The sequence below is a fragment of the Bos grunniens genome, chromosome 13, assembly GCF_055505025.1.
Source record: "Bos grunniens cultivar Pamir isolate PY7600 chromosome 13, Bosgru_T2T1.0, whole genome shotgun sequence".
Taxonomy (NCBI): Eukaryota; Metazoa; Chordata; class Mammalia; order Artiodactyla; family Bovidae; genus Bos; species Bos grunniens.
Window position 1 is genome coordinate 22,483,877 of NC_141177.1, and position 13,603 is coordinate 22,497,479.

At 43.5% G+C, this 13,603-nt stretch overlaps 1 protein-coding gene across 1 annotated transcript; it reads right to left on the reverse strand.

Moving 5' to 3' along the window:
- Positions 1-386: 386 nt before the first annotated feature.
- LOC147360449 (beta-defensin 36-like) lies at positions 387-7,788 on the reverse strand. The gene is made up of 2 exons (XM_086332584.1): positions 7,648-7,788; positions 387-635 (listed from the first exon to the last, which is right to left on the reverse strand). Exons 1-2 carry the CDS (start codon positions 7,703-7,705, stop codon positions 490-492), a joined length of 204 nt encoding a protein of 67 aa, XP_086188710.1. The 5' UTR covers positions 7,706-7,788; the 3' UTR covers positions 387-489.
- Positions 7,789-13,603: the final 5,815 nt, after the last annotated feature.

Here is a 13,603-nt window from a genome sequence, read left to right on the forward strand (position 1 = left end):
CCCTGCACACCAGGGCACCAGCACTAGCTCTGGGACCCCGAGAGCCCTGCGTCCAGTGACTCTGGGATCTTGCTCCACTCAGCAGTGGGTGGGCACTACTAGCCCCAGGACCCCAGTCTTGGGACTCCCAGATCCTGCAGACAACAAAAATGCTTTTAGTTCTTGTATTTCCATATAGGTTAAAGGAAAATTTCAGAGTTTCAAAGCAATGATTTATTAGATGATAACCTTTCACTAACTGCCAGCATAATGGTGTTATTGTATGTAGTGTAGATTTCAGAAAATTCCACTGAGTGCTTGTGAAATATAATGAAATGGTTTTGACTTAAACGGACCACCTGAAAGAGGACTTTCTGAGAACCACTGGGTAGACTAACAGGCAAACATAGGGATCAGCCAGAGATGTTTATTGATAGAGTTCAAGAATCTACTGGGGTCAGACTCAGGGTAGCTTCATCTGCCTTTTGATAACTTCAGGCTTCAAGGAACTTAGATTTGCCATGGTAAGTTTTTTGGCAGGTACCTGGACTTCACACAGCACAGTTTATTATTTGTGCAGTAAACATAGACCTTTTCCTTCTTGAAGCATTTATGGCGGCACTTGCCATGAAAATTCCAGCATTTTCGGGTGCCACCTGAAAAGAAAGAACAGAGACAGTGTCAGCCCTAAGAAGAGGTAGATTCTGGATTTGAAAGGTCTGTAAAAGGATTAAAACCGATGTGATAGAGGGTCCTCAGTGTCCTTTGACTTTCATCCTGGTCCTTCTTTCTCTTTTTTCCTTCTCTTTCTAAAAATTGCGGTAAAATACAAATAACATAAAGCTTATCAGTTTAAGCATTTTAAGGTGTACAGTTCAGCGGCGTTACATAAAGTCACAATGTTGCGCAACCATCCTTCTTTCTCTTTTTTCCTTCTCTTTCTAAAAATTGCGGTAAAATACAAATAACATAAAGCTTATCAGTTTAAGCATTTTAAGGTGTACAGTTCAGCGGCGTTACATAAAGTCACAATGTTGCGCAACCATCATCACCACCTAGTTCCAGAACTTTCTAATTATCCCAAACAGAAACCCTGCACTCATTAACTGTTCCCATTTCCCTTCTCTCCATCCTTGGGCAATGACCAATTTGCCATCTTCTCTATAGATTTGCCTAATATAGATATTTTATGTCAATGGAATCACATAACCTGTAGCATTTTATGTCTGACTTCTTTAACTTATTCACTTATTTTCAAGGGTCATTCATGTTTTGTTTTTTTTTTTTTAATTAAAAAAAACTGAAGTACAGTTGAATCCGGATGTTTCATGGATCTGCTTCTGTGCTCTGTTGTTTATACTGGTTCTCAGTCACATTTTCTTATTTCCCTGTGTGCCTAGTAAATCTCTGTTGTTGTTGGTTAGTTGCTAAGTCATATCTGACTTTTTGTCAACCCCATGGACTGTAGCCTACCAGGCTCCTCTGTCTCTGGGATTTCCTAGGCAAGAATACTGGAGTGGGTTGCCATTTCCTCCTTCAGGGGATCTTCCTGACCCAGGGATTGAACCCACGTGTTCTGCATTAGCAGGCAGATTCCTTATCACTGAGCCACCAGGGAAGCCCAGTAAATCTTTAGTAGTGTAATAAACATCATAGTTGAAAAAAACTGAAGTATAGTTGATTTACAATATTATGTTAGCTTCAGCTGTATAGAACAGTGATATATATATATATATATATACACACACACATATATTGGGGCTTCCCTGGTGGCCTAGAGGGTAAAGCATCTGCCTACAATGCGGGAGACCTGGGTTAAATCCCTGGGTGGAAAAGATCCCCTGAAGAAGGAAATGGCAACTCACTCCGGTACTCTTGCTGGAAAATCCCATGGAAGAAGGAGCCTGGTAGGCTACAGTCCATGGGATCACAAAGAGTTGAACACGACTGAGCGACTTCACTTTCACTTTTCATATATATATTTCTTTTCGGATTCTCTCCCTTGTAGGTTATTACAAAATATTGCATATATTTCCCTTTGCTATACAGTAGGTCCTTGTTGGTTATCTATTATATATATATATAATAGTGTGCATATGCTAACCCCAACCTCCTAATTTCTCTCTCCCTTACCCGCCTTTCCCTTTGGTAACCATAAGTTTGTTTTCTATATCTGTGAGTCTATTTCTATTTTATAAATAAGTTCCTTCGGATCATAGTTTAGATTCCACATTAAGTGATAGTATATGATATTAGTCTTTCTCTATGACATTTCATTTAGAATGATAATCTCTAGATTCACTCATGTTGTTGCAAATGACATTATTTCATTCTTTTTTTATGGCTGAGTAGTGTTTGGATCATATATATACCTGCCTGCCAATGCAAGAGACGAGGGAGATGCGGGTTTGATCCCTAGGTCAGAAAGATCCCCTAGAGGAGGAAATGGCAACTTATTCCAGTATTCTTGACTGAAGAATCCCATGGGCAGAGGAGCTTGGTGGGCTACAGTCTGAGGGGTCGCAAGGAGTTGGACATGACTGAGTGATCAACACTTTCACTTTCTTTCAGGACTGTGCCTACGCAGAGCAAGGCTCAGTAAACACTTGCCAAATGTGAAAAACTAAACCTTAGAGCAAGAATACTGGAGTGGGTTGCCATTTCCTTCTCCAGGAGATCTTCCTGACCCAGGGATTGAATCTGTTTCTCCAGCTTGGTAGGCAAATTCTTTACCACTGAGCCACATGGGAAGCCTATCCTTAGAGCAATAATTTAAAGAAAAAGGTATAGTTAATGAGGCAATGGTAGATAAAAATTTGAATCATAAAAAGACTCAAGTAACCTGTAAAAGGGCAAGGAAAGAAGATAAAGTAAACAAAGAAAGGATAGGCAGATAGAAAACAGAAAGATGGTAGGTTAAATGCAACCATATTGATAATTATATTAAGCATAAATAGTCTGAACATCTCAATTAAATGGCAGAAATTGTCCAATTGGATGAAACAGCAAGATCTATTACATACTGTTTATAAGAAATTCATTCTAAATGGAGAGACATAGTTATGTTAATAGTAAAAAGAAAAAAAATCATGAAATCACTAAGCCCATGGGCCAGCACTACTGGAAAGTGAAAAAGTGAAAATGTTAGTTGCTCAGTTGTGTCCAACTCTTTGTGCCCCTGTGGACTGTAGCCCTTCAGGATTCTCTGTTCATGGATTTCCTAGGCAAGAATACTGGAGTGGGTTGCCATTTCTTCCTCCAGGGGACGTTCCCAGCCCAGGGACTGAACCCAGGTTTCCTGCATTGCAGGCAGATTCTTTACTGGCTGAGCCACCAGGGAAGCCCCAGAACTACTGGGCCCATGTGTAATTCTGTGTTTTTTTTTTTTTCTTTTTTTGGGGGCTTGTCTGGGATATGAATAATTCTGTGTTTTATTTTACAAAAAAGATAAGGCACTCCCCTCCACAATTTAACAATAAAATCTGATATTTTAATTCAAGAATATCAAGATGAACTGTTGTTGAGAGTGAGAGGAAAGACGGTCTCATATACTTTGTTTCAGCCTCTCTGGAGGCTACTTGGCACATTTTCAGATGGTGCAGTCTTGACCGTCAATTTCCTTTCTAGATGTCTATCCAAGGGAAATACACATGGAGACTGAGAAGCCTGTACAGGAGATACAGTTACAAGCAAGTTAGAGACAGACAGCTGCCCTCAGAGAACTTCCATTCAAGTGGGGGAGAGGAGATGAGAAACAACTATTAAAGAAATAGCTACCCAGATATTTGATTGACTAGACTTAGGCTGAAAATTATAAAGGAGGAACTCTGGGTGCTATGAGGAGGTATAATGGAAAAGGATGTGACATACCCCACCTAAATCTAATCTCTGCTGGGTTCTTGGGCTTTATACATATGTCCTGGATTCCACAATTAACCTAATTTAAAAATTTTAAAAATATTAAAGTGATACATACTTCATTCCCCTTTAATCACAAGACCCTTTGGTTGCTAAAAAGCAGAATTGGGCAGAGTTTCTGGCCTTTGGGGGGATGGTAAACAATAGAATGACAAAGTTCATTGCTCAGCTTAAATAAGATGAGTTGTTGTAGTTTATAGCAAGACAACACATTTAAGAACCTAATGTATTTAGAAGGATCAGGGGGTTCCAAATTTCAAAGAATTCCTTTATATATTATTAGCTGAGCCTGGTGGATTCAGGTAAAACTACCTCATCGCAAGCCACAGGAGGCAAAGGCTGAGGGTCTGGACAAAGAAACTTCCATTCACTCTCCTTTACCACCACCACAGCTAATAGAAAAGAAAAGGAAATATTCTCCCTAGAGGAAACTGGGGCACTTAAATCTAATTTGCAGCAGCAGCAGGAGGCCTTAGAGCTCCACCAGAGCCCACATCTTGTCTCTGCCAGCCGTGACAATGAAGGACCTACCAGCAAGCTAGAGAGAGGCCTTCCTCTCCTCCAACACCCCCTACCCCCCTGCACCCTGCCCCAGGGCCCCTGGACTAGGGCCTGTTGGTCAACCTGAACATTTAAGAAGTACAGATAAGTCATGTGAGAAAGGCAGGGGGCAAGAGACTCTCTTGCTACAAACACCCAGACTGGCCTGGAGAAACTACTAGAGAAGAGGGGATTTACTTTCTGCCCTCAGAGGGTAGCCCAGGGAAATTGCTAACAGTACCAACACATTATGGTGCCATCTGGAGGGGAATTAGACTAGAAATGCCTGAGGGAAGTGGTTGAGCATCTCCCTCTCCTCTCCTGTGGCATAATCAGGAAAGTCCTCAGTTCCCTCTTGTCTCCAGTGGAAATAGAACAGGTGATGAGCTGAGAGCCTGAGATACCTGCCAGCAGTAGACCCCCGTGCAGAAAGGGAGTGGGAGGGGCTGCGTGTGAACAGCCTAAACCTAGGGATTAGATGGAAGATTTGACTGAGATGAAGGGCTGAGTCAGTGGGCTCTCAACAGGACCAGGAAGTTTCCTCAGTCATGGATCACACACAATGAGGGACCTTGCTGCAGAAGTCAGTGAAGGTCCAGCACTGGGCTCTACCTCCTCATGAGCCTGCCCCAGGGCCTTCGCACTGCACATTCCCACCAGCTTGAATATTCTCCATAAATCCATAGGGTTCACCTCTTATCCTCCCTCAGGTCAGGGTGAGCCATTCCATGAGCACCCCTTTAAAACAGCAAATTTACATCCCTGTGGTATTTGCTATCCCCTTTCCCACCTACTCTGCTCATCATACTCACCACGTGACATTTCATGTTTCACTTATTTAAAAAAATTTCTGCTTCTCTCAACAGAATGCAAACTCCAAGAGGCTAAAGACTTTGCTTACCTTGTTTGTTCTCATGTGTTCACTGCACTACCTCCTGCACCTATCACAGTGCCTGGAATATGAAATTTGTTCAACATGTTTATTGATAGCTCAGTTGGTAAAGAATTCGCCTGCAATGCAGGAGACCCTAGTTCGATTCCTGGGTCAGGAAGATCCGCTGGAGAAGAGATAGACTACCCACTCCAGTATTCTTGGGCTTCCCTTGTGGCTCAGCTGGTAAAGAATCCACCCACAATGTGGGAGACCTGGGTTCAGTCCCTGGGTTGGGAAGATCCCCTGAAGAAGGGAAAGGCTACCAACTCCAGTATTCTGGCCTGGAGAATTCCACGGACTGTACAGTCCCTGGGGTTGCAAAGAGTCAGACATGACTGAGTGACTTTCATTTTCATGTTTATTGAATGAGCCAATAAATTAAATCATGACAACTAGTTAACTTCTAAATCCAGGTGCTATCCTCAGAAACAGAAAGGGAACAGGAGAAATTCTCAAAGACTTACTCAAATATTTATTCAAAAGAGACTGAGTTAACTTGAAACTGTTTTAAATCAGAACTGATGAGCATTTATTAAACTGTGGAGTTTAGGCACAGTCCCTTAGCGCCTTCCACCACCCCTCTCCCCAGCCATTGCATCAGCAGGATGGAATTTCCTGGGAAAATTGAAATGAGTTACATAAAATGAAGAACCTACACTTTTTTTTTTTTTGCATACCAAAATTTCAGTGTGTTCAACGTTGTTCCCTCAAACTGACGTTACTATACACATGCCTTTGTTGTAGCAGATTGAGAAATGGGGACATTGAAACTCTGAGCCGCTAAGCTGCTTACTGGAGGTCACAGAGTTAGAAAATGATTGAGCAGTGTTTAACCCAGGTTCTGAGGCTTTCCTCTCTATCCCCAGCTGAGTAGTATTTCAGACATTTGCCACAGGCAGGAACAAGGGCTGAGGTGAGGAAATTTATACATTACAGCCCTGTGGACAGGTGAGGGGAAAGCCTTGGCTGAGCAGAAGTTTCTGTCAATTGAGCAAGAGGGGCCAGATAGCGATGCTAGAGTTGGTGGAATAGCCCTTTTTTGCTTAAGCTTTCCTATGGCTCCTCACCTGGCAGTCAAGGCTCATTAAGACCTGGACCTTGACTGCTTCTGCAGTCTTAACCCTTGCCACACCCTTAACCTTGGGCTTCCAGATCCTGGGCTTCCCTGGTGACTCGGACGGTAAAGAATCTACCTGCAATGCAAGAAAGCTGGATTCGATACCCGAATTGGGGAGATCCCCTGGATAAGGGAATGGCTACCCACTACAGTATTCTTGCCTGGAGAATCCCATGGACGGAGGACTCTGATGGCCTACAGTCCATGGGGTCTCAAAGAGTCGGACACTATTGAGTGATTAACACTCTCAGTTTTACCCCTTGCCACACCCTTAACCCACCCTTCCATCATGGGCTAGTTTCCTGAAGGCGTGCTGTCTCCCACATTCGGACCTTTGCTATTAGCTGACTTCCGTCCGGGACACCCCTCCTTTTCCACCTCTTCTCCCTCCCCTTCTAATTTCTAACCACTTTTCAGGACTCAGAGTATCCCTCCAGGAGATCTCTCCTGGCCCTCAGCCTGGGCTGGCCCCTCCCTTGTGCACCTCAGGACCCCCAGATCCCCTCTAACACAGCTCACGGCACTCTGGGTAAATGCTATTTCACATGTCTCCCAGTGAGTGCCTCCCAGTGCGGGTGTTCAGTTACTTCAGTCATGACCGACTCTTTGCGACACCATGGGCTGCAGGGATCTCTCCCACTCAGGGATCGAAACTGAGTCTCTTCCGGCAGGCGGTTTCTTTACCACTGCGCCATCTGGGAAGTCTGAATCCCTCCCAGGCCATGTCATTTATCTCTGTGGTCCTAGCTTCCCAACACAAGGACTGGCACAGAGATGGTAACAAGTTAAAGATGAGCTTTGCTTTCTCCTTAAGGTGGTTGCGATTTGTATTAAGCCTAGATCATTCTGGGGCCTATTTTGTGACATGGCCACTATTGTGTATCCTCCTCCTGCTTCTCCTACTCCTCCTATGCATTCTTCTTCAAAAGCTAACCCCCCTTAGCATGCTCCCTGGGACAGCAAGATGAGGTGACTGAGCAAGAAGCTCTCCATGTTGTAGTTGGTACCTAGATCTCGGCTGCCTGGCCGCCAGGGAGGGCTCCTCCTCCACAAGGTGACTGCAGGAGGCCCGGCAGCCCATCCTCCCCGCCGGTGGGATTCTGTGTCCAGATCTCTCTCTCCGCACCCTGTGCTCCTCCCCTGAAGAGGTCCCGGTTACCTGGAGTGAGCTGGGACAAGAGCAGCAGTCCGGCCAGAATCAGCGAGAGGAGCTTCATGGCTACAAGTGGCCAAGGGAAGCGGCAATGGCAAAGCAGCTCGGCAATGTGATGCGATGGCAAAGCTAATGATGGAGTGTTCTGGCCTCTCTGGCTCCCGCTCCTTTGCTCCAACCGGAACAGACGTCACTCGCACGTGCCCTCCACCGCCCACGGGCACGGCCCCCGCACGCCCTGAGCTGGCCTGCTGGCTTTTCTCATTTAGGTCACGCGATAGGGTTCGACTGCCAATCAAGGGACCACCAGGGGGCGCCACACACGCGGAACCCAGAAGGTCAGGGAAGATTTCGTAGAGAAGATCGCAGAGAACCGTGTTTTGAGAAACAAAGACCAAAACGCCAGGTGGATGAGCCCTCGTGGCTTTCCAGGCAAAGGGAAGTCTGTACAGAGGCTTTTGTTGGTATTGAACATGAGAAATATACTGTAACTGGGGCTAAAATCGGCAGGAGAATGGAAGGAAGAGATGCAGCTCCCAGCAGGAGTCTGGCTGTGCCCTCTCACAAGTATTAGCAGCCGTAGCCCCCTGCCATCTCAGGGCTACCCATGTGGTCAGGCCTTCTGGGGGCCAGGCTGTGACCCATCCTCAGAGGTCCAAGAACCAGCCATTGTAGTGGGGAGGTCCCTCCTCTGAACTCTAAGGATTTGAAAATCCATTCTCTTTCCTCAGTTCCGGCTACCTAAGGGTAGTAGCTGTATTCTCTGGTTGCTGTTGTTCAGTTGCTCAGTCGTGTCCGACTTCTTGTGACCCCATGGACTGCAGCACGCCAGGCTTCGCTGTCCTCCACTATCTCCCGGAGTTTGCTGGAATTCATGTGCATTCAGTCAGTGATGCTATCTAACCATATCATCCTCTGCTGCCCACTTCTCTTGTTGCTTTCAGTTTTCCCCAGGATTAAGGTCTTTTCCAATGAGTCGGCTCTTTGCATCAGGTGGTCAGAGTATTGGAACTTCAGCTTCAGGATCAGTCCTTCCAGTGAATATTCGGAGTTGATTTCCTTTAGGATTGACTGGTTTGATCTCTCAAGAGTCTTCTCCAGCACCACAGTTCGGAAGCATCAATTCTTCCACACTGCATCCGTACATGACTACTGGAAAAATCTGTGGTTATTAATACCTGTTTCCTCAGGGTCCTCTTTTTGCTGTTTCTGCCTTCCAACAGCAATGTAACTGATTCCATACATTAAGTATGCTATGTGACTTCCGTTTCTTGACTGGACCCTATTTGACACAGATGTCAAGGGTATAAAAGCATGATCCCATGGACAGAAGAGTCTGGTGGGCTACAGTCCATGGGGTCGTAAAGAGTAGGACATGACTTAGCGACTAAACAACAACAATGGCTTACGAGACATATTAACGTTGAAAACCATTTTTGTAGGGACAGAAAACAGATTGAGGAGGTTGAAGACTGAAAGGTAAGTGAAGCAATGAGATCAGTAAGTGTAAACAGCTCTTTCTAAAGCCTTTAAGATGAAGAGAAGACAGTAGCTAGGAAGGACTCAGTGCCTAAGGCCTAGAAATCCACGATTGCTGTTCATTTCTGTTGCGTGTGTGTACTCAGTCATTTCTGACTCTTTGTGACCCCCAGGACTGTAGCCTGCCAGGCTCCTCTGTTTATGGGATTCTCCAGGCAAGAATACTGGAGTGGGTTACCATTTCCTCCTCCAGGCGATCTTCCTGACCCAGAGATAGGACCTGCATCTCCTGTGTCTCTTGCATTGGCATGCGGATTCTTTATCGCTGAATCACTTGGGAATCCCTTCATTTCTGTTAAGGAAACTCATTTTTTCAAACATATGTTAGTTAAGACTCAATTAGGGAAGCAGCAGTACTGCTATCAGCATTATGGGCTAAGGAATTTACGACAAGGATGAGACTATTCAATTGTGGGAAGGGCTGGGAAAGTAAAGAGCTCTCTGGGGTCCTGAAGGAGCTGGTGCAGAAGCCTGTGAAAGGTTACTTGCTCTTCAAAACCACTGCCTATTTTAATTCATTTGCTGTTCAGTTGCTTAGTCTTGTCCAACTCTTTGTGACCACATGGACTGTAGCACACCAGGCTTCTCTGTCCTCCACTATCTCCCTGAGTTTGCTCAAACTTATGTCCACTGAGTTGGTGATGCTATCTAACCGTCTCATCCTTTGCTGCCCCCTTCTCGTTTTGCCTTCAATCTTTCCCAGCATCAGGGTCTTTTCCAAGGAGTTGGCTCTTGGCATCAGGTGGCCAAAGTATTGGAGCTTCAGCAACAGCCCTTCCAGTGAATATTCACAGTTGATTTCCTTTACAATTAACTGTCTTGATCTCCTTGCAATCCCAGGGATTCTCAAGAGTTTTCTTCAGCACCACAATTTAAAAGCATAAGTTCTTTGATGCTCAGCTTTCTTTATGGTCCAACTCTCACATCTCTACACGACTACTGGGAAAACCATAGCTTTGACTATATGGGCCTTTGTTGAGTTCATAGAGAGGTGTTTAGTTTTGGGCCTGAACCTGGGTCAGTTTGGTCAGAAGGGCTGGCATTTGGGAAGGAGAGCTGACGTGTAGCAGGAAACAATGAAGACAGGCTGAAACTCGCAGACACCCCTTACCACCTCTAACCAGTGACAGCCTTCAGAACACAGAGATGCTGCTTCATTTCCAACTCCCCAATATCATGCAAAAAAAAAGAAAAGAAAGAAAAAGAAAAGAGAGAAGAGAGTTTGTGGCAAAGCCTAACTTGATTCCATACAGGGAAAGGAATTGCAAAATGTAATTTCATCCTAGTTTGGGCTACAAAAACAGCACCAAATGCTTATGTTCAAACTCATCACATTGTATGCATTAAATATACGCAGTTTTTTTTTTTCTACTCAACAATTTAAAAAAAAATTGCGAAATGCAGTTTTCTATTTGGTGGCTAGGGAATGGGGCAGAAATGTATCTATTGGATGCTGTCCTCCCTGAGAGAAGAGACCCTACTGTCTAAAGTGCCTGGATACATAGAGAATTTTGGTGTGGAGGGTGGAAGAAGCAGAGCTAAAAACATACAGTCCTGACTCTGACTTTCTGTTAACTTTGCAATTTCAGATAAAATTCAAACTCTTCTCCCTGACTTACCTGATCTAGTTGCCATGTGGCTCTCTGGCTTTATCTCATATCAGTTCCCACTCATGCCCTATTCTTCAGCCATACTAGCCTTTACTCTTTCCATTGAACACACTATATCTGCTTGCACTTGCTATGCCCTTCACCTGAAATATTCTTATCAATTTTCTTGTAATTGGCTCCTTTGTGTCACTCATGTCACTTTATATTGAATTTATCAAGCCCCTGCTGTATACTATTCCAGGATCATGAATTTTTAAGTCAGATAGATTTAGGTTGACCCCACTCCAGTACTCTTGCCTGGAAAATCCCATGGATGGAGGAGCCTGGTGGGCTACAGTCCATGGGGTCGCTAAGAGTCGGACATGACTGAGTAACTTCATTTTCATGCATTGGAGAAGGAAATGTCAACCCACTCCAGTGTTCTTGCCTGGAGAATCCCAGGGACGGGGGAGCCTGGTGGGCTGCTGTCTATGGGGTCGCTCAGAGTTGGACACGACTGAAGCGACTTAGCAGCAGCAGCAGCCTGACCTTCAAATTGTTAGCTTTCTTTTTTTTTTTTTAATTTATTTATTTTAATTGAAGGCTAATTACTTTACAAAACTGTTAGCTTTCTGAAATTGTATAAATAACTTAACCTCTACTGACTTAAGGTTTTCATGGATAAAAAGACTTAACGTTACATAGCTCACTGAATTGTTAAAAAAATTAAACGAGTAAAATATATACAGTTCTTAGAAGAATACTTAAAACAGAGTAACTTCTGATTAATTGTTAATGATCATGACATTAAAAAATCATTTAATTAATCCCAAAATGTACAGAAAAAAGCATGTAAGAACAATGCCTGGGGCTTCTTCTGGAAAGACTCTATGGTTTTCTGCTCATATCTGTCACTTGAAGACTGGGCTTACCTGGGAATGTCAGAGTTTCAGGAGGTGGCAATACTGAACATTGACAGTTTAGTAATCAGTGAACTAAAGGAGACAGGAATGGGTGAATTTAATTCAGATGACCATTATATCTATTATGATGGGCAAGAATCCCTTAGGAGAAATGGAATAGCTTTCATAGTCAACAAAAGTCTAAAATGCAAGCACTTGGTTGCAACTTCAAAAATGACAGAATGATCTTGGTTCATTTCCAAAGCAAAACATTCAACATCACAGTGATCCAAGTCTATGCCCCAGCCACTAGTGCTGAAGCTGAAGTTGACCAGTTCTATGAAGTCCTACAACACCTTCTAGAACTAACACCAAAAAAGATGTCCTTTTCATCATAGGGAATTTGAGTTCAAAAGTAGGAAGTCAAGAGATAACTGGGAGTAACAGGCAAGTTTGGCTTTGGAAAAGTGAAACAGGGCCAAGACTAATAGAGTTTTGTCAAGAAAACATAACAGTTATAGCAAACATCCTCTACCAACCATCCAAGAGATGACTCTACACATGGACATTACCAGATGGTCAATACCAAAATCAGATTGATTATGTACTTTGCAGCCAAAGATGGAGAAGCTCTATACAGTCAGTAAAAATAAGACCTGAAGCTGACTGTGGCTCAGATCATGAACTCCTTGTTGCAAAATTCAGGCTTAAATTGAAGAAAGTAGGGAAAACCACTAGGCCATTCAGGGATGACCTAAATCAAATCCCTTAGGTTTATACAGTAGAGGTGACAAGTTGATTCAAGGGATTAGATCTGGTAGACAGGGTGCCTGAAGAACGATGGATGTAGATTTGTAACATTGTACAGGAAGCAGTGACCAAAACTATCCCAAAGAAAAAGAAATGCAAGAAGACAAAGTGATTGACTGAGGAAGCTTTACAAATAGCTGAGGAAAGAAGAGAAGCTAAAGGTAAGGGAGAAAGGGAATGGTATACCCAACTGAATGCCGAGTTCCAGAAAATAGCAAGGAGAGATAAGAAGGCCTTCTTAAATGAACAATGCAAAGAAATAGAGGATAGTGATAGAATGGGAAAGACTAAAGATCTCTTCAAGAAAATTGGAGCTATCAAGGGAACATTTCATGCAAGGATGAGCACAATAAAGGACAGAAACAGTAAGGACCTAACAGAAACAGAAGAGATTAAGAAGTTGCAAGAATACACAGAAGAACTCTACAAGAAAGGACTTAATGACTCAGATAACCATGGTGGTGTGGTCACTCACCTAGAGCCAGACGTTCTGGAGTGTGAAGTCAAGTGGGCTTTGGGTAGCATTTCTGTGAACAAAGTTAATGGAATTGACAGAATTCCAGCTGAGCTATTTAAAATCCTAAAAGATGATGTTCTTAAAGTACTGTTCCTAGTATGTCAGCAAATTTGAAAATCTCAGCAGTGGTCATAGGTCTGGAAAAGGTCAGTTTTCATTCTAGTCCCAAAGGACAATGCCAAAGAATGTTGAAACTACCCCTCAATTGTGTAGATCACAACACACTGTGGAAAATTCTCGAAGAGATGGGAGTACCAGACCACCTTATCTGTGTCCTGAGAAACCTGTGTACTGGTCAAGAAGCAACAGTTACAACTGGACATGAAGCATAAATTGGTTCAGAATTGGGAAGGGAGTACAACAGCCATATACTGTCACCCTGCTGACTTAATTTCTATGTAGAGTATGTCATGTGAAACACCAGGCTGGATGAATCATAAGCAGGAATCAAGACTGTCAGGAGACTCAGTTTTCTTATTTGTAAAGTGAAAATAATAATAGTTGTCTCATATGATTTTTGTGAGGAACCTTGGTGCAGAGTTGAATATTCAACAGATGATGGCTATTATTTTTACTTCATTTTTAGATCCATGCAGAATAAACTT